The sequence below is a fragment of the Onychostruthus taczanowskii genome, unplaced genomic scaffold (genome assembly GCF_017590055.1).
Source record: "Onychostruthus taczanowskii isolate IOZ18803 unplaced genomic scaffold, ASM1759005v1 scaffold98, whole genome shotgun sequence".
Taxonomy (NCBI): Eukaryota; Metazoa; Chordata; class Aves; order Passeriformes; family Passeridae; genus Onychostruthus; species Onychostruthus taczanowskii.
In genome coordinates this window covers 996,993-1,017,917 of record NW_024507879.1, presented here as the reverse complement: position 1 = coordinate 1,017,917, position 20,925 = coordinate 996,993, and the positions used below count along the sequence as shown (strand labels likewise).

At 41.5% G+C, this 20,925-nt stretch overlaps 1 protein-coding gene across 2 annotated transcripts in view; it reads left to right on the top strand.

The window, feature by feature from the left end:
* CTNNA3 (catenin alpha 3) overlaps positions 1–20,925 on the top strand; it is a 426,086-nt gene that overhangs the window by 75,209 nt on the left and 329,952 nt on the right. For both annotated transcript variants that reach the window (XM_041427252.1, XM_041427251.1), the window contains exons 6-7: positions 5,031–5,294; positions 9,336–9,539. In XM_041427252.1, coding sequence (XP_041283186.1) covers positions 5,031–5,294; positions 9,336–9,539 — 468 coding nt within the window. The remainder of the gene's footprint in view (positions 1–5,030; positions 5,295–9,335; positions 9,540–20,925) is intronic.

Genomic DNA, 20,925 nt, shown 5'->3' with positions numbered 1-20,925 from the left:
GAGCATGGGGAGACAGAATATTGTGCAGTAGTTGCAATCTGATGCAACCAGATCATCAAAAGAAACTGCATCCTTCCCTGTCTGAGCAACAAATTCCTGGAAGAGCAGGGGTGTTATCCAGTCATGGCTTTGTATGAGGTAGCTTTGCTGCTCTGTGGTGTTATGTGTCACTCCTGTATGATGAATAGTAAATAGGGATTGATACAGAGAGAAAGTTCTGCTGGGAACCTCAGTTCCCTGCCTGCTCTCAGTTGAGGTTTCATAAAGGCTGCTGAGTTGCCTTAGAGACAGAGGGTATTAGTAAAGGCTTAGGCTTATGGTAACATTGATATCCATTTGTACTGTAACGCTTGATGTACTTGAACACTTTGTACTGTAACACTTGGTGTATTCCTGCATGTGATGCAAACTGCCTACAGTTCTGGCCATACAGAATCTGTATCCTGTGTGTGTATGTGGAGTTTCTGTGCCCTACATGTGCTGTAGTACAGTGATGCTATGAGACACTAAGAACTGCTGATTTCTCAGGTCAGAAAAAATGAGTTTAGAGACCAGGTAAGACTTTTGTATTAAAAAGTTAGCTTGGAATTCCTCACAGTCAAGCATGTACTATGATCATGCTTGGTAAGGATAGGCTGAGTGGTGTTTAACTTGCTGTGAATGCACACAAGGGAACCTTTGGTCAGTGCAGCACAGCTCTGTCGTCTAGTGGAGTTTCATTTGTGCTAACAAAGCCTTTACCCTGCCAGGTATTTTTCCCAATGTTTAATTGGGAATGTTTCCTTTTTGTGTGGTTACAGTCCCTTGTGTGTGTCATCAGTTCAGATGTCATCAGCCTTATGTGGAAGAAAGGAGCCACCAGGTCATGCTGTTTGCAACTTGGCAAATTGAGTATTTTGTAGAGCAGGCAGGGTCAGGCTTATGATGGAGCTGATACCAGGTGATCCCTGCTGATGGTAAATGCTTATGTGAAAAAGGTCCTGTGGGATGCAGCCAGGGCTGGCTGCTCTCTGAGGCAGGGCTTCAGCAGCTGGGCATGGGCAGGAGCCATGCGTGCCAGCTGGGATAGCCAGGCTCAGCCACAGCCAGCTCCTCAGGGAGGTTTGGGGTGATGAGGCAGCCCCAGGACAGGCTGTGAGGTCAGTGTGTGGGTCAGGTGAGAGCCCCGCAGTGTCTCAGAAGTGCCCTGGTGACGGGGCTGGCTCAGGAGGCCAGACTGGTGAACTGGAGCCTGGCACCCCTGTGAAATGGCTTGGAGAGGGACTGGAGGTGCCAGGAGCCTGGCAGCCCTGTGGAATGCCCTGGAGAGGGACTGGAGGTGCCAAGAGCCTGGCACCCCTGGGGAATGGCTTGGGGAGGGACTGGAGGTGCCAGGAGCCTGGCAGCCCTGTGGAATGGCTTGGGGACGGACTGGAGGTGCCAGGAGCCTGGCACCCCTGGGGAATGCCCTGGAGAGGGACTGGAGGTGCCAGGAGTCTGGCAGCCCTGTGGCATGCCCTGGAGAGGGACTGGAGGTGCCAGGCCGTGTGGAACTGGGGCTGCAGGGCCTCGTGGGTGTGGGTGCAGTTCCAGCTGAGGCAGGCAGAGCCTGAGCGGTGCAAGCTCTAACACCTGTGTAAGCAAGCGTTCCCTCGGCAGAACTGACACAGCTGAGGGAGATCTACTGCCACTGTCACCCCCAGGCGTTTTTCACTTGCTTTTGTTGGTGAGATACTTTCTTCCACTGGAAAGGACGATACAATACTTATGAAATTTATCATCTGGAGCCTTGCCCAGATGAACAGTGCATGAATGCACTTGGAAGAGTTTGAGCTTTATTATGGTCTTTGAATCAGCAGCTATGCACGATTTGGCAGTCACTTCTGACTGAAAGCTGAATGCTGAAGCCCAGGTTTAAGCTGTGATAAAAAAATGAATGCTTTTGTCCCCTATTTCTATAGTAGTGTGAAATTGTGGAGTTTGTATGGCTGTGTTTTTCCTGGATACAGAACTGGATTCAGTAACATCTGTCTCTGCAGAGAGCAGGCTGGGTGCTGCAGTGCTGAGTGAAGCTGCTGCTGGTGCAGAATACAGCAGTGTGATCTGTACCCACAGTGATCCCAGCCTCTCTGAGCTGTGCTGATGGGACTGCTCAGTGAGCAGGAGCTGCCTTCCTCATGTAACGAGCTGTCAAACCTTAGATGTATTATTTGGGATTAAAAAAAAGATTTTTTTTTCTCCTATTTTTCTCCATATTGAAGTAGTGCAGTCAAAGTTTAACAATGAAGGTAGTTTTCAAGTTCTTAAAAGTCTTCTTGTCCATTCTCTGGGTTTAGCTGGAACAATCCACGGCTGGGAATCTCTGATTATCCATTCGTTTTCCATTCTTGTCATGGAGAACCAGATACAAGGAAGACACAGAAGTATGTCCTGGAAGGACTGGGACAGCAGCCTGGGGAAATGGTACTGTAGTGGGCCTCTTGGATTGGCAGTGGTTGGAAATGGGATTATCTTTCATCTCAGCTGGTCTCACATGACATAACTGATTTAGTGTGGATATAGTTTATGTCTGTATAGTATAGACATAGTCCACTAGTCTAAAAAGAAGTTGGAATAAGAAGAAAGTGCTAAACCATGAAGAAAAAATAAAATAGCCTGAAGTGTAGTAAAGTAGCTGGGTGAACTGCAGATATTTGTAGAGGCTAACTTCTTCCTTCAAAGAACCAGTTCATTATTCTGATAATCCACATATGCAGAGCTTTGATAGCAAATTTACTCAATCTTGGGGGATTTTTTTGGTCCATTTATGAAAAGATCAGACTGAGGTTATCAGATGTTTCTTCTTTTTCACATGAAAAGTCTCAAGGAATAATTGTTTCCTCGATGTGGAAAGGAATAATGGTTCTACAGCTTCTTTGGGGGCTCTCCAAGCTTGCAGCTAAACAACAAAGTAGTGATGAATTTCATGGATCTGAGCATTTTAAAAATATTTAACATGTTACTGAAAAAACTGGGGCTCTTTGAGTCTGTCATGACTCTGAATCTCTCTGCAGTATTGTGTGAAAAAAACCATTAATTTACAGAACCTTTCCAGACATTGTTACTGACTGCTGTTATTGGCTTTGTGCCACCGGCTTACCAGTTTGGTTTACATATGAATATCTCAGTCCTGGTTAGACAGGACTGTTTTAGAGAGAAAAAGTAATTTTTAAAGGCTTTTGGGTTTGATTGTTTGCATATGATGTGGCAAAGTAAGAAATGGTTAATAATAGAAGCCAGTCAGGCTGAAGTGTTGTATTGACTTTCCATCGTATCTCTGTGATGTCTGTGGCTTCCCTGTAGCACAGGAGAAAAGAGGGCAGTCTGCTGTCTCGTAATAATTGCAGGAAAGATAGATTCACTAATTAGAACCAGAGTCAGTGTTTAAATAATATTTCTTTTCTGAGCAAGTCCAGTGCACTGGACAAATTGCAGCTGCTTTACTGAGGTTGGAGATGCAGTAGCATTTGGATTTGAACACACTGGGCAATAAAATTATTCTTGCACAGTGGTGATTCATTTATATATTTGCTTATTAAAAACTGAAAAATACATTATGTGTTAATACACTAAAGAAAACACAGTTTTCTGATTCAGGTGATCAGTTGGTTAAACTGTTGTCTGCTTCTGCTTAAGACTACATCTCTTTTATTTTGTTTGCTTTTGGTTTGTTTTTGTTTTTGGTTTTTTTTTTTTACTATATCCCTGAGATTTCTAAGTTAGCCTGAGGAAGTAAGATGCAATCCTATGTCCATTGCATATCTTGGAGTAAATGAGATTTTAAAAATACAGGACTGGTTCATTTAATATCAAATGCTCTTCAGCCATAAACTTAAAAACTTCATGCAGTGAGAAGTGGGTACTGTGATGCTTTTGTAAATAATGCATATAGAGCCTGATGCAATGCAAAGGAAAATAATTAGACTTCAGATTGCCTGTGGGCAGGCTGTGAGAAGTTTTGTATGCATTTACTTGTTCATTCTTCATTGTGCCTCTTCTCATCATTTGAATCTGGTGCCACAGGCTCATATGTGCTGTTTTCCCTTTTTTATTTTTCCCCTGAATTTAACTGTCTCCTTCACCCAAGCCATTTCACAAATATCTGTTAGCTTTCTTTTCAAAGGACATGATGCAGAAGAAGCAGGGGAAATTGAAAATGTCTGTAATAAAACAGGATGATGCAGGAGGCTCCGTACAGCCTGATGTCGACTCTGTGCTTGTTCCAAAGTCCATAACTTTCAGCTGTCCAAACAATAGTGCCCATGATTGATTCCTGGAACCAGTTAAATTGGACTGGGGGGTTCTGCAAGCTGGGTGTCCCTTGTTTCTGTTGGTGGGAGGCTGTAGGGTTTCAAGGAGGTCTGGTGGAGAAGGGAGGAACGAGATGGGTGTGGTAAGATCCCTAAGTGCTTTGAGTGCGTCGGCGGCAGGGACAGAGGGGAAGCAGAGCCCTCAAGCACCTCAAGGTGGCTTCTCTCAAGCAGGTTTTTAATTTCCACACCTTCCATGCTTCCCCTTTCTCAGGAGTGCAGGATTGGTATCCCTGACCTGCTGTTTCTTTCTGCAGTGTGCTCGAGACAGAGGCTGCTGGGGCAGGGAAACAAACATGGGAAATTTGTTCAGATGCAACAATTACAGAATGCCTTAACTCTGTGTGCACCTCTGTCCTTCTCTATTGCCACTGAGGGAAGACGTGCCTAGGAGGAAGGACAGCTAATTTCCAGGGCAGTTTTCTCAGAGGAAAACTGCTTAAAAACGAACAAAACACAGACAGTTTGTGGTGCTGGTTGTAAGACACACTAAAAACGGTGGCTGTTTTACACATACTTTGTTCATTTCTCATGAGGTAATGATGGTTCAGTTGTAACTATCGTTACAGTCCATTTTCACAAACTTTGATGAATTTAACTTGATGTTTCCTTAAGCAGAGTAGAGATAGAAATGAAAAGATGTTTATACATGTCAGTTTTGGAGTGCTTTTGGAAATAAACAGCGTGTTCTTTTGCTGGCAGGATTTGAAATCTAGCAATCAGCGAGATGAAATTGCTGCAGCACGTGTATCCCTGAAGGAAAATTCTGCTTTCCTACATTCAATATGTTCAGCTTGTTTGGAACATTCAGATGTTGCATCCCTTACAGCCAGCAAGGATTCAATTTGCAATGAAATACAGAATGCTCTCAATGTAATTTCTAATGCTTCCCAAGGAGTTGGAAATAAAGTGGAGCAGCCTGCATCTCGCACAGCTACTCTTGGAAGTGCACTTGATGAGCTTGAGGTACGTAAACATGTGGGATTACAGTATTTTTGGAAAAAAGTTTCTTAATTTTTTAATAACTATTGGTATCATAAATGATGAGCCTAAAGGCATTAAAGATTGCTGCTCTACTTGGTCCTAGTCTAAATAGTATCACTTGAAATGATTTCATTGAGATGGTTCATTGAAATGATTTCATTTTCTTCAGAGGAGTTTGGAATTAAGGCTTCGTGTGTGTTCAGTATTTGGCTGCCTTTGAACAGAGGGCAGTTAGCTCCAGTTGTGTCACTGCTGCTGGAGACAGACATATCCTGCAGGAAGTGGTCAGAACCCAGGAGTTCAATATGCCCAGAACTGATTCTCAGCTGACAATGCCCACTGCTGCCTTGGCTGCATTTGAGCTGCTACCATGCAAGCTGGAGTCCTTGTCTCCAGAATGTGTCAGTGGGATCATTCTGTAATTTGTATAGTTAAGCAATTCAGAAACCTCATTGTATTTGCTGCTTATCATTAAATAAAGTGACATAGTTAATATGGTTTCACCACCTCTGCATTTCTGCTTCCATTATTGAAGCAAATATGTGGGGAAGGCAGCACCTTCTCTATTCCTGACCTAATCTGAAGCTTTTCTATGGAGTTTTTCCTTTTCCTCGTGGCTGCTCTGGCTCTCACCAGTGTAATTTTCCGTTGTCCTGCCATAAATGGTGAAAGATCTCCTGTAGGGGAGGCTACAGACCGTGATCTTCATGGGGTGTAACGGATGTAGGCCCAGATCGACATGAGGAATGTATGTTTCTAAACACATTTGCAAATATGGGTGGTTTCAATTGTGAATTCTTGGACTTAGCAGATCTCAGCATCCCAGTGCTAAGACTGTAATACTTTTTCAGGATAACTGATGTTAGGACTGATGGTAGAAGATTTTTATCAACAATTTTCGAAGGAAGATTACAAAGAAAAGATTACCAAAGAAATACATTGAAATATGGCACAAATTTTGTAGCGACAGTTTATTGATCAAAGAAGGCCTCTCTGGCATGCTTAAAGTCAAATCAGAGAGGTTTTTCCCCACAGAGGAACAGGCTACAATTGCACGTTAAGAGCAATCTCACAACGGGTTTTAAAATTACAGTTCCTAATCTATTTTCTTAATAAAAGGAAGTAAAAAGAAGCATGTAACACTAATACATAACTTGTTACAGTGTAGCTGTGAATGACAAATGAGATTCCTTATATGAGACCCTGGATTTACATGGATTGCTTAAAAATTAAAAAAAAAAGAAATGTCAAAAGGAGTGCATTTTATTACTGCAGATTAATTAATCTTGACTCTGTGTAAGCAGTACTATTTAAAAATGCAGTAACATTTATTATTATTCTAAAATTTGAAATTTTTGATAATCACAAAATGGGGAAAAAAGTATTTCTAATTGAATCTGTTTTTACTTGGAAATATAAGAACATAGAAGTCTGATGGTTGTAAAAAGCCGTTTGTTTATCAAGTTGTAAATATATTTTTACCTAGGTAGCACAAATGGGAATCAAAGCTGTGTGAGTTAGATAAAGCACAATTTATAGAGCATTTAACTTCTGAAATGATTTCATGAGTTAGATGGTTACACTTTTCTCGCTTTACAGAAAGTTCTATTGGCTAAGGACCTGAAATAACCTTTGCTCTATCTTCTTGTTGCAAATACAGTGCCATGAAATAGATTGATGCAGTAAATAGTCTGGTGGGAACAAATCTCATTAAATGTTTATAGTGTGGAAATGTATCTCGGAGCTTACCCAACAATCCAGTATCTAGATGTTTTGCAATATCATTCTTCCTTTGCCAGTGCTGGCACTGTGAAAGTTATTAAAGATTTATAGGTGAGGAAACCACCAGTAAAATTAGAGCAGCTAACTCTTAAATCAGTAGATTCTCAACAATTTGTCTTAAGGGCTCCCTATAACTACTGTGTCATTTGTAAATAAACACAAAATTGTAACTTTAAAATTTAATTGCATATTAAGATCTGTGAAAAGAGCGTGTTGGGTGCAGGTTATCTAATGCCTTTCCCTGGTCTTTCATCTTGTGAATGCAAAGACATTTCTTACCAAATGATCCAGGTCCTGCATGCCTGAGTCTCTGTCAGTGTGTTCAGCTCCAGTGCGGTCCTTGAGTGGCCGTGGCCATCCAGCTGAGCAGTTACAATGAGATGCCAAAAGGCTGTAAGTCACTCCAGAACTTCACCAAATACAACCAAGTTTCTGCATACCCATGGGCCTTCTTTTTTCTTGGAGCAGACCAGTGAGGGAGAAAACAGGGATCTAATCACTCCTCTTAAATGCTCCTTTATGCTTGAGTCTTTGATCTGCTTCAGGGTAGCTGACCACTGTTTAGTCTATTGAATCAAATCCACCAGAGACTGCTTCTTTTGTGTCTGGTGTCTTCTCATTGAGTCTTTCCTGTGCAGATGTACTGATTATGAATAAGTAACGAAATTATTTGAAGAATTGTATCTGTAGGGCAAAGTTTGAACTAATATTTTCCTGGCTGTAATTGCCTAGATTTTTTTATTCAGAGATGAACCATAGTAGCTTTTTGGCCAGTGCTATTTGTCCATCTTGGTGTGAACTTTCTCCAAACTGTCTCCCAAAGGAGGACTTTTCTGTTTTGGGTCAGCTGAGATTTGAAGGCAGGCATTTTTCCAGCTGATTGTATAATTGGCTGTCGCCACCAGGTGTATCTTAGTCTTCCCCAGCCAGTGAAGCTGTTTTTTCTGCAACAGCACTTCAATGTTCTGCCTGCCAGGTGTGTTTTGCATTACGATGGGCACTGTACATGCAGCTTGGCATTGAGGGGCTGCTTGAGACACAGGAGCTTGAAGGGGAGCTGGTGGTGCAGTGAAGAGTGGCCATGTGGCACAGCTTAGCAGATGTGGGGGACCCCAGAACACCCTGGTGTGAAGGGCTCTAACGGGAAGGAGGGGGGCAGAGTTTCTAATCTCTAACACAAGCTTGTGACTCAAGTCTCCTTGCATCACTGTTTAAGTTTTTATCTTACGGTGTTCTAATACAACACTTTCTAGCTTAAGCTAGATAGTCCCTGAAATTGTCTTGTAAAATCTAAACTGAAAAAAGTAATTAAAATCCTCCAGTTTACAACTAGTCTGGCACATACTGGATAGGCACAGATAAGTTCTGATTTACCTAAATTGCATATCAGGGTATCTGGCACAGTTTTCTTGTTTTGTATTTCTTCTGAAAGTTTGAAACCACCTATGGATGTGATGCAAGAGGTGAACGAGTGTATGTGGAGTCTAGGTTTGGAGATTAGGACCATAATGGCACAGTTTCAGATGTTCAGTTGTATTAACAATTACTGGTTTAAATTTCTTCAAATGCTGAAGCTCAAATATACTTACTTTCACATTTTATGAAAATTTCGCAGTCTCCTTTTCTCTCTCTTTAGAACATTTGCTTGGGACACAAATGTAATTAATTTTATCAAGCCAAAAGAGTTGTCTGCTTTTGTTTACCCTATCTACTGAAAAGCAAAAGGGCACTTATATCTATGTCCTTTGGAAAAATAATAGTTAAACAAAAGCTGCAGTTTTTATTTTTGCCTGTATTAAACCTGTTAAAAGTGGCAACAGTGACTTACTGCCACAGTGTGTGATTGATTAAAAATCATCAGAATTAGACTCCTCATGTAATCTGGCTCAACTTTCTCAGCTGTAAGCTAGCACTGCTGGCTCTGAGTTAAATCCAGAGGTTTCGTGTTCTCTAAAAGACTAAAGTTTATAGGCATTGAACCCCTCTTTGAAACAAAGCTTAAGCTCGGTCTGAGACTCTGAATGGCAGAGAGAACCTGGCTCTGTCTGCAAATGACCTCTGTGTGTAGCCCCACTAGGGAAAAGGGAATCTGCCATGGTCAAAAGTATTTTGGGTGCTTCCAGTGGAAAGGGCTAGCAGCACATCTGGGAAGCATAATTTCTCTGCAGTTCCTGCAAGTAAAAAATAAAGCAGCAGCTTCATTGAACTGAGTTTTCTTACCTGTGCTCCTCGTTTTTTCAGAATTTAATAGTCCTGGATCCTCTGGCAGTGAGCGAAGAGAAGGTGAGGCCGTCCCTGGAGCAGCGGCTGGAGGCGATCATCAGCGGGGCCGCGCTGCTGGCCGACTCCTCGTGCACGCGGGACTCGCACCGCGAGCGCATCATCGCCGAGTGCAGCGCCATCCGCCAGGCCCTGCAGGAGCTGCTGGCCGAGTACCTGCGCTCCGTGAGTAACACACGCGGGACACTGAGCAACGAACGCAGGGGAACTGAGTAATGAGCACAGGAGAACTGAGTGACAGACCTGGGGGCACTGAGCGGCAGACCTGAGGCACTGAGTGATGGGCACTGAGTGACAGACATGGGGCACTGAGTGACGAACATGGGGCACTGAGTGACAGACATGGGGCACTGAGTGACGAACATGGGGCACTGAGTGATGGGCACTGAGTGACAGACATGGGGCACTGAGTGACGAACATGGGGCACTGAGTGCAGACCTGGGGATCTGAGTGACAAACATGGGGCACTGAGTGATGGGCACTGAGTGATGAACATGGGGCACTGAGTGATGGGCACTGAGTGACAGACATGGGGCACTGAGTGACAGACATGGGGGCACTGAGTAACAGACACAGAGTGACGAACGTGGAGAAACTCAGTAATAGACACAGGGCACTGAGTAACGAATGCAGGGGAACTGAGTAATGAACATGGGGCACTGAGTAACAGACACGGGACACTGAGTAACACACATGGGAAACTGAGTAACGAACACGGAGGCACTGAGTAACAGACACAGGGCACTGAGTAACGAATGTGGGGGCATTGAGTAACAGACGTGGGGCACTGAGTAACTGACATGGGGCACTGAGTAACAAACTCAGGGGAACTGAGTAATATTAAACTCAGGGGAACTGAGTAACGTGGGGCAACTGAGTAACAAACACAGGGCAACCGCATAATGCAGGGCAACTGAGTAAGAAATGTGGGGCAAGCGAGTAACAAACGCAGGGGAACTGAGTAACAAACTCAGGGCGACTGGGTAAGAAATGCGGGGTGAGTGAGTAACAAACACAAGGCAACTGAGTAATGTGGGGCCCCTGAGTAACACAGGGCCCAGCTCAGGCCTGCCTCAGCACCTCCTGCTCTGGGAGCTTAGCGTTTTACTAAGCATTAAAGTGCAGTTTAACCTGCGTTTCACAAAATTATCTTTAAAAGGTTGAAAGAGACATTTTTCTCCAGAAATCTAAGGGAAAACTAAGTAATGTATATAAAGTCTGTGGAAAATGCCATACCACAGATAATACGTATGTTTAGGTTATTTTATGCTTGTTGTGAACTGTCACTGATTCAGAACAGACAATCTTTCATATGCCAGAAACAAAAATTTCTTTGTAATACCACTTCCTAGACTAGAGTTTGAAAATGTAATCTCTGCTCCTGAAGAATGCAACAATTTAAATAGTAGTTTCTTAAAAGGTAAGCAGTCTGTTAGTGTTGTTTTCAAGTAGGGTGTTGACACCAGAAGAGGAGAAGAGCACCAATTTACAAGTGTTAGAATGACTAAATTGCTATATTGGGAAGACAGGAGTGTTGGGTAAATCCAGAAATCTGGTTGTCTGACATGCTTGTAGCTGTGAATTAGGAAAGGAACGTAGTTTGCATTTTAAAAGTGATTTTTCTTTTAGATTTGAAGAATGGATTTGACACTTGTTACATCTGGCAGGTAAATGTTGAAACAGTGGAGACTCAATACCGTTAATATGGGTACACAATGTTAATCTCATGCTTTTCTGTAAACATTATCTGTAGTCATAATGTTCTTTTCTAAAGATACCTCAGAATGATTCATCGAGCATATTGAGGGAACAATTGTGTGATACAGATATTTGTTCCCTCTTTGGGAGGTTGAAGTTCCTTTCTGTTCTGTAGGTCATAACAGTTAACTCAATCTAAAGGTGTTCTAATGAGCCTGTTTACTTTGTCTTATTTTATTGTCCTTGGGATAATGTAGTGTAGGGACTGAAATAATTATGCATGTCAGATTTTTTTTTCATCTGACAGATATTGTACTTTTTGGTATTTCTCTTTGATTGTTAGAAGTTTACAGATGCCTTAGTAAAGTCAAGTTGTGTTTCAGGCCTTACACCAGAGAAAGGTGCTATGAAAGTTTTACTCAAAATGCTGTTGAATGCAGCCTTAATTACTGAACCTCTCTGGAAGTGTTGTACACATGGGTTAGATAGTGAGATTTCTTCAGCTCTGGTTAGCTTGGAATGTATAACTTTGGTACTGAGTGACGTGGGGCAACTGAGTAACTTTGTACATGGTTGCAGCAGATTTCTCTTGCAAGGTCTGTTTTTGGATGGGTCAGGGTTCGCTGTTAAGTGGCTGAAAGTTTTATACAGGAAAGCATCCACCTTTAATGGCTGGACTTAATGATCTTGAAGGGCTTTTCCAACATAAATGACTCTTATGATGCTATTCAGATGTGGTGAACAGCATTCCGTATTAGTCCAAAAGATTTCTGTGGGTTTGTCCCAAGAACGCCTTCCGATGAATCTCTGGTGTGAAGCTACAAGATTTTAAGATGTCAAATGGTCTTAAATTATTAGACTCTTGAAAGAAAATTGTGATGATCTTTTCTACCTCAGAAATAATAATGGTTTTAGGGGTATATAATGTACAATAGCTGGAAAAGAATAATAACCCACCACACTGACTTGAGAAAGTCAGAAAGCAGCTATTGAAATATGACAGTAAGGGAAAGTGTCATATAATTTGCTGCAGAACACAGTGAATGTACAAGGTGGCAAAGAAAAGGAAGCAGAAAAAAAAAATACAAAATATTTAAAGGCATGGGATTACCTAACAGGAGGGGATGACAAGTTTTTAGTTTCTTTTAGAGCTCTTTTTATATGAATGGAAACACTCTCACTGAGAACAGTTTATGGCTATTACTGAGACTGGGTTAAATAAGTTTTTCAATGAGAGGATTACCAGATGTCAGTTACTTTATTTCACAGCTTTAACTCGCTGAAGAAGAGATGACAGATCCAGGGAACAGTGCTGATTTATCAGTGTCTTTTTGGCTCTTCTGTTAGTAGTTTCAATAAGTCAGGCCTGGGAATTGAATGAGCTGTAAAGATGACGACAGCCATTTGTTATCACAGCACAATTTAAGCACAATTTACTTTTCCTCTCCTTGGGAGCACTGTTGTACTCCACAGGCAAGCACTCTGTCTGTGGAATTCTTCGTGGGTGTTTGTGTGTATGCACTCCTGACCTGTGCCTGTGCCGAGTGAGCTCCAGAGCTCTATGCCACAGCTCGTACGTGAGAGTGGAAACTTTTCCTTGCCCACAATCCGCACGAGGCATGCTTTGCTCTGGCTTTGTGCTCCTGGTGTGCGGCTCCCAGGCTCTGCTGCCATTTCAGCCCTCTGCACTCCCTCTCGCAAGCTGTGCTGGTCAGCTGCTCCAAAAGGTTTGTTTTCTTGGAGATGGGTCTCCTGTTTCTTGCTGGCACATCGGCTTGATCACTTGCCTTAAGGCTTCTTGCTGTCTGAGTGTTGCTGGTGGGAGCTGCATTGCCTCAGGGACACCTCACCCAGCAAGTGCCACCTCCACAGATCCTCCTCTGGCAGCTGCTCTGCCAGGAAGCTGCCCTGGTGGCATCCAGCCTCTCCTTGGCTCTGGTGTTGATGGTGGACGTGCCCTGCCCGGTTAATGTTGAGCTTGAACAGGGCCATTGCCAAGGACTTGGGTGCCTCAGTTCTGTGTGGGTTCTGCACTGTCTGTTCCTTTGAAGCTGGGCCTCAGTGCTTGAACTCGAATGAGGGACTTGTCTTTACAAACAAACTGTGGGTCTGCTGGTGGGTAAAACTAGCAGTGAGAGATAAAAGAAACAATGGGAAGGATTCCACTGATGGATGAATGGAATGAGAGAGACTTGTCTTCACAGACAAACTGTAGGTCTGCTGATAAATAAAATTGTATACTGAGAGATGAAAGAAACAGTGGGAAGAACCATAAATTCCATATGAATTCCACTGATTGACACAAGGAAAACAAAAAGGGGGGGTTATACATTAGAAGGGGGTCTCAGGTATCAGACATTTCAGGAAGTCCTCTGAAGTACCTCAGGCAATGGGGAAGAGAGATGGACATGTGGCCCGGAAATGAGGATAAAAAGGAGGCTGTGTCCTTCCTAATTTTGGAGAGACACCAGAGGAAATGCCCCATGGCCTCTCCCTGTATTTGAATAAAGTTACAGGACTCCTCTGTCTCCTTTTTGGACATAAACCTCTGGTGTTTGTAGATTAATTTGCCTGGCAAACTGTACAGGAACTTAGGATTTATTAGCACTGACATTTGAAAGAGTATAAGGAGTATAGCTTTTGTGGTTCCTAAATTGGTTTCTTTTATTTTCCTCAATTATTTAAAGTGTCTAATAAGCCTCAAGGATATAGAAGATTAAGAGCTTCTTGGTGTCAGTGAGATAAATTTTTAAAAATCTTTTCTTTAAAGAGTTTTTATGCAAGCTCAGAGAAACATTTTTAGAAGATAGTTGCTTTTATGTGAGTGTCTGTTTCTCACAGGGGTTTTATCACAGTGAATGGTACAATGGAAAGTGAAGCAAAATACTCTCCACAAGAACCTAAAAGTTTTTCCGTTCACAGAGTAATTCAGATACACAGTAAATTGCAAATACATTTATAATTCTTCTGAAAGGCAGCAGGTTTTTTTCTGAATTGTTCCAAAAATTCTTCAAAATTACTTGTGTACTGTTGTTAATCTTTCTGAATTTTACTTACAGACATAGGTTGTTCGGGGATATATTTGCGTTTTAGGACATCCAGTAACAGGAATTACTACTATGGGTTTGCATATCTTACCAATGGCACAATCACACTGTCGTGTGGACAATCATGGAGTAATGTATCCACTGGAGCAATAATATTGTTCTAGTAATAAGCACTTGCTTTTTCCTAGTGACAAGCTCTTATCTCTTCATCCTTTACAATGAAAAGTTACTGAGTTATTGGGATGCAGCAATTCCAGCTCCATGTTCCGTGAGCTGTGGTTTGACTCAGTCACACTAAGGACATTCCCTTCCCTGGGGGCAGAAGGGATGATGGGGTTGTGATGAGCCTGATGGAAGTGGCTGTTGTGAGCAGCACTAAGTGGTTGCAGGTCCTCCTGTGTCTGCCCTCATTAAATAGGGAGGTGTGTCTGGACAGTTACTCTGCATCCTCCTCTGGCTTTCAGTAAAGATCACTTCTGGGTTGTTAGGGCTGGTAAAGAAAGGTCAGATACTGGTATGAGAGCTGCTTTCTTGAGCTGAAATCCCCTTGCTGTTGGAATGTTGTTTTGTGACATTTGAGCTTCAGTAGTTTTGGTTGATAGTTTCTCAGCTTATTATGGCTATAGGTTGGAGATCCATATGTGTGTATATATGTATGTAGGTCAGTGTATTTTTCTGTTTTTTCAGTTCTGATTTCACTTCCTTCTTGTGTATTCTAAAAATGTTTGTTTCTTAGCTGGGTTTTTATGTCGTGATTACCTAGATGTTTGGTTCACACATGGGTAACTTAGTCTGGATGTGCCTGCGGCTCTTGTGCCACAGGTGGTGGCAGCTGCTGTGTCCTGCTGTCCCACAGCTGTGCTGTGTGTGTGGCAGGGAGCAGAGCCAAACCAGCCCTTCTTCTCACACCAGCCATACTTCCATTTAAAAAACGTGAGAAGAATAATGATACATTTTACCTTGAGGCAGATCAGGATGTGAAGTACATATGTATATTACTGCTAACCAAGCCCTGGCCATCCATGCAGCCTAAGGGCAGGCCAGCTGAGGCTGAGCAGGAATGTTGTGTGCTCTGTGGCAGTGCTCAGGAATGATCAGGTGTGCCCTATATTGCATGTAGGGCATACCTGAACCTTGCTGGGAATGCAACTGCTGGAGCTTCCCTTAAGGCTCCTCAAACTTCCCTCAAGGCTCCCAAGCCTTGTCCTTCACCACCAGATTGTGTCCACAACTTCAGGGAATGAGACCTGTTTGGATCTGAGCACATCAGCTGAAGTGCAGTGAGGGTGAGAAGAGGAGCCAGGATCCCTGAAAGCAGAGGGGCAGCTGGGGGCTGGGACAGGGAGTGACCTGGACTGGGTGAGCCCTTAAGGGAAAGGTGGGCAGTGCAGAGCCTGCTACAGCCATGGGGAAGGTTCAGCTGTGGGAAAAGGGACACAGTGGATAGCTGGGACTTGGGATCTTGTGTTTCTCTAGATTTCAGACTCTGACTGGTCACTTACTGGAACCTGAGCATTGCAAATTCAAAACCAGAAAATGGGTGGAAACCCAGGAATTTTTATTTATTGGTGGTGTGGTTCTGGGCCTTGCTCTTTATCTCAGCTCTTAAATTTGGTTGCTGTGGAGTGCTAATGCCTTGTTCTATGTCTGTATTGAGTAGTCTTCAACAAGAACTTAAGGTCTGGCCCACTATCTGGATGTGGAGACTGTAATTGATAATGCTTTTTTGTGGTATTTTATTGACATTCTTACTCTTGGAGAATGGAGGGATGTAGAGATGCCTCAGGCATACTGATATCTCAACTTGGTGTTACTTGTACTTCATGGTTTCCCCATGAAGACTTTTAACACTTTCCTGGGTTGCCAGTGACACCTGAGGAGGTAAAAATAGGGGACTGTTTGACTTGTCTTTTATGGTTACTTCCACTTTCTTTCACAAGTATGTAATTTGCAAAGTTCTGTGTAGCTGCTCTCTGAAGAACTGACCCCAGACTTGGTAGACTCAACTAACAGGGAGTTTGAAGAAATTCCTTGTTAAAATCTTCAAGAACAGAATGGCTTCTGGTTACTCATATTCAGGGGTTGAAATAACTGACTTCTTGAAATCCTTGTTTTTAAATCCATTTTTTATTTCTGAACAAATAAAAATCACTTTTTACAAAAAGAGTGGATTTGAGTGTGCTACTTTACTGTCCTCTTCATACTTAAATGTCTTAAGAAGACTGGTGTTCCAGAGAAGTTTGAATTTGAGGTATGTCAAAATGTAAACTAGAAGAATTTCCATGTGTGGGTGGGAAGTGTCACTCAGTTCTTTTCTTATTCGTGGCTGGTTTTTTTTATGACTTTATTTAGTATTATGTTCTTCAAAAAAGGATGTATTGCAGTAAAATTGGTACGCCTATATGGTATATTATGCTGGCATTTATGCAAGAAAACATGTAGTTTTCATGATTTTGTTGTTCACATTGCCTGAGTAGTTGATTGAGTTGACTTTGAACACTCTTACAGAGGATTTTCTTCCATTTTGTATGCAGTATGTGTAATTGAAAATAATTTTTTAAATGTTAACTTTCAGTGAACATTTTGTTTTATGGAGAAATTAGATATGAATTGTTAAGGAGGAGGATCTTAAGTGTACTTAAAAGACAGAAGTAGTCTAGTGAATTCCCCAAATAGATTTACAGCTGAAAAATAAGTTGCAGTTACATGTACCTGATTATAGATGCTCTTACAGACCTTGCAGTGATCTGGGATGTCTGCACGTGAGCTGGAGAAGGATAATGAAAGCTTTTCTTCCTTAAGCTCTGCTTTTCATGGAATGGTTCTGAGCTGAGCTGTGTCAGGAGTTCTCAGCTCTGAACTGGAGGCTTGCACTGGAGTGATGTAGCGTGAGGAGCAGCTCATGGCTCTGTGGGGATGATTCACTGGAGGAATCAGTAATTTGTATTCAGTATACCTGGCAGCACTGAAAATATATTGGGTTGCTCAAGACTAAATTTTTTCAAGAAACCTTCAATAAAGCAGCATTTGCTCTCCCCAAGATGAAATAAATCCTTGATTATGATAATAAACAAGCATTAAAAATAATCAAGTATTTGTTAACTCAGCATCTACCTAGCTGTTTAGTTTACAAGAATTTTTCATTGAAAATGGTTGTTACTACATAAGATTTTTCTCAACCAGTTTCCTGTTTTTTAAAGGATGTTAGGCTGGTCATTTTTGGAAATGTCAGGGTGCCATTTCTGGGAATGCTGCTGAAGTCTGCCATTTCAGATGCATTTATCATGGTTTTTATCCTCTGGTATAATGCAACTGATTTTTGTTGTCCAGGTGTATTTCTAAGATTCATTCTGTTTCGTGTTGAAAGTTACTTCTTTTTTGTGTATCAGTCCTAATTAAAAAGATCAGCCATAATTGGACAGTTCAGGGAACTCTTCACAGAACGTTGCTGTTGTAGGGCCATCGAAAACCCAAACCAGCCTGGCTGGAGTTGACTCTGCTTTAAGCAGTAGGTTGGACTGGATAATGTCCAGACATTGCTGCTGTCTTCAATCTGGGGAGTCTGATGCTAAACATTTGAATAAATTCCAGTTTTTGTGCAATGTCCTGGATGACCCAGCCAGCTCCTTTTAATATACAGTAAATCCCATTATTTACTAATGGAAGATTGAAAGATATCCAGGTGATGAAACCAGGACAAGAAATTACAGAAAGTAGTAAAAGGAAAGTTTCTTTCATTTGAGTAATTGCTGGTAATTTTCAGATGATGAAAGAAGAGTAGTTACTGTGTTCAATTCTGTTGCAATGAATTCTCTCTATAAACTTGGAGAAGTCATTTGGGAAGTGACTGATTTAAAGCTGTCCCTAAGAATTTCATCACATGACTGTTGAGATCTATTGCATGGCTGAAACCAAATGCTTTCCCTGCAGTTACTTGGATTCAGGATGTTTATGCCAGCAGCCTATGAGATGCTGCACTTCTTAATTTAGAGTACCAGGTGTGACTTCTCTTTTATAGAAGTAGAGATTCCTGCATAGTTGTCAGCTGCCTTTTGGACTTCATTTCTTGCCTAGCTTCTCTTGATATTTTTTTAATGAAGAATGAACAATGGAGTTTTATGTGAAATAGCTTATGGTTACTTTTCATGAAATCAGTACTGTATCATGTTGCAGAAAAATTGTAATTCTTGGTCTTAATTGTTCAGCCAGATCTTAAAAGAGTGAGTTAAAGGAGATTGGGAACTTGAAGATCTAAATCCCAATTCCACATTTCCATCTTCTTTCTGAAAAGAAAGCCAAAACAAGACTTAAAAACCAAAACCACATCTTTGTCTTTGGTCACAAACAGCATTTACTGGCACTTCCCTCTTATTTAACTTTCCTTTTAGTGAATTCATTTCCAGTTATTGTTTGTTGTTCCTGTCTGACATGCTACTCTTCTTTCCTTAATTAATTAAAATAAAAAGGAAGGTTATAATTTTATATAATTGCATTTGTGACCAATGTGTATGATCAGAAGGCTGGCTAAGTAAACAATTGAACCATCCCCCCCATCATATTAATAAAAAAGATGTGCTTTAGTCCTTTTGAAATCAGCTCTTCTCAAGAACTGCTTTTCATGGTTGTTTTCTAAGCCTGTGTAGCCAGTTGGCACATTTTCTTTCTCTTTGTGTATGCAAAGAAAATAAATGTCTCAAATAAGAGAGCTGTAGTGCTTAGTAGAATACATTAAATAAATGATTCTAATTGCTATATTTACTGGAAAATCCTTACTCTCTTAGGTTACTCTAATTGTCTTTAACCATTATTCCATTATCAGGAGAAAAAACAAAGGAAATTTATGCAAAGATGGAAAGAAATTATAAATCAGCTACTTGACTAGGAGCTGTACTCAGGAATAATCCAGGATTATCTTTTCTATCAAGTAGCAATGATTCTAATTTTTTCTAAACCCTAATATTGTATGGGAGGAATTATCAGTCTGTAAAAGAAGATAAAGGGTAAAGGAATCCCTCCTTTCATTTTCTTGAATATATTTAGCTCTTTGCAGGAGAAATTAAGAGTAATAATAATTTTTTATTCCATGTAAATAAGAGAAAATAATAAACATAATAATTACATACATCCTGGCAGCAGTTAGTGGAATAAAAACTGGAGCCCTAGGTAAATATCTTCTCTGGGAACTTGGTTAGTGCTTCTTTTCTGCTTACTACAGTAAGAGAGCACTGTATTATTAACGTGCCTTTACTGACTGTGCCCCTGCACACAAGGACAGTGCACACAGGAGAGAGCAGATGCACATAAGCCAGAGCCATTTTCGTTTTACAGTGCTATTTCCAGTCTACTGCTTGCAGTAATAAGGAGGTGAAATAGGGGAAAACTTTGCAAAGTTCCTGTGGAAGGTGTGAACTGAAGGAGTCCAAACAATGAGTAGGTGAAGGAAAGGGGGGATGCCATGTGGCTGCTTGTAGCTGTTTGCTGAGGAGGTAAGGTCATAACGGCATTTGGGATGTGTCCCACAGTTGGCAAGGAAACGGAGGTTTTATTGCTTGGCTTTCAAGTAATCAGAAAAAACTTGTTTCTAATTTGAAAAACATGAGGCCTGATAATCTTTTGAATTCTATCTGCCACCTCCTGTGTTCAACTGTGCAGCTGCACGTTAAAGCAGGACTTTGCAATGCAATGCGCTGGGATGTTGTAGGTGATGCTGGCAGCAGTTTTTACCTGTCCTCTCCTGAGCAGCTGGGGAGCAGCTGAGCAGATTGTTGAGATGAACAATTATCCTGGATCCCAAGGGGAAAGCAGAGTGCTGCTGCATGTGAGTGAGCATGCAAAATCTGAACAAAGCCTGGGTAAGGCTGCCAGCTCCTCAGGCTGTTTGGCTCCTCGTTTATTGTGATCCTTGGAACACCTGCCTCTCTAGCTGTAGGAATGGAATTTTTGTAGCGCAAGACTGCTCAGTGACTGGTACCTCCAAGTTCTTCCCAGAAAGACTGGGAACAGCAGATGTGAACCTTTCAGAGTTTGGTCTCAAGGCTGTCTTACAGAGCTGGCAGGGCATATGCCTCTGTTTTGTCAGAAGATCTGTTGTGCTCTCTCTGTTTCCATGGATGATTCTGCTTTTGATAAATTGGCAAAATTTAATAGAAGAAAGATTCCTCTGGAGAATCTTCAGCTATATTCCTGATTTCTGATGTTGTGCTTCAGTTCTTGCTCTGTTTTCCAGATAGTCTGTAGCATTGTCAAGGCCATTTGAAATGTCTGATAGAATTATAAGCAAATAGTAAGCCTTTTTTTTTCTCATTCCATGTCTGGATGAAATGTGATTGGCGAAAGACAGATATTAAAATTAATTGTTTGGCATTTATTCAGATGCAGATCTGGTAAAGTACTATTGCAGATCTATTACAACTATAGCTGTTACAACTTAAGTAAAATAAGGAGGCTGAAAAAATGACCAGGAAGAATGGTTTAGATTTTTGTTTTGACCACTAATTAGGGAAGGAAGGAAGGAAGGAAGGAAGGAAGGAAGGAAGGAAGGAAGTTTTTTTCTCATTCCATGTCTGGATGAAATGTGATTGGCGAAAGACAGATATTAAAATTAATTGTTTGGCATTTATTCAGATGCAGATCTGGTAAAGTACTATTGCAGATCTATTACAACTATAGCTGTTACAACTTAAGTAAAATAAGGAGGCTGAAAAAATGACCAGGAAGAATGGTTTAGATTTTTGTTTTGACCACTAATTAGGGAAGGAAGGAAGGAAGGAAGGAAGGAAGGAAGGGAAGGAAGGAAGGAAGGAAG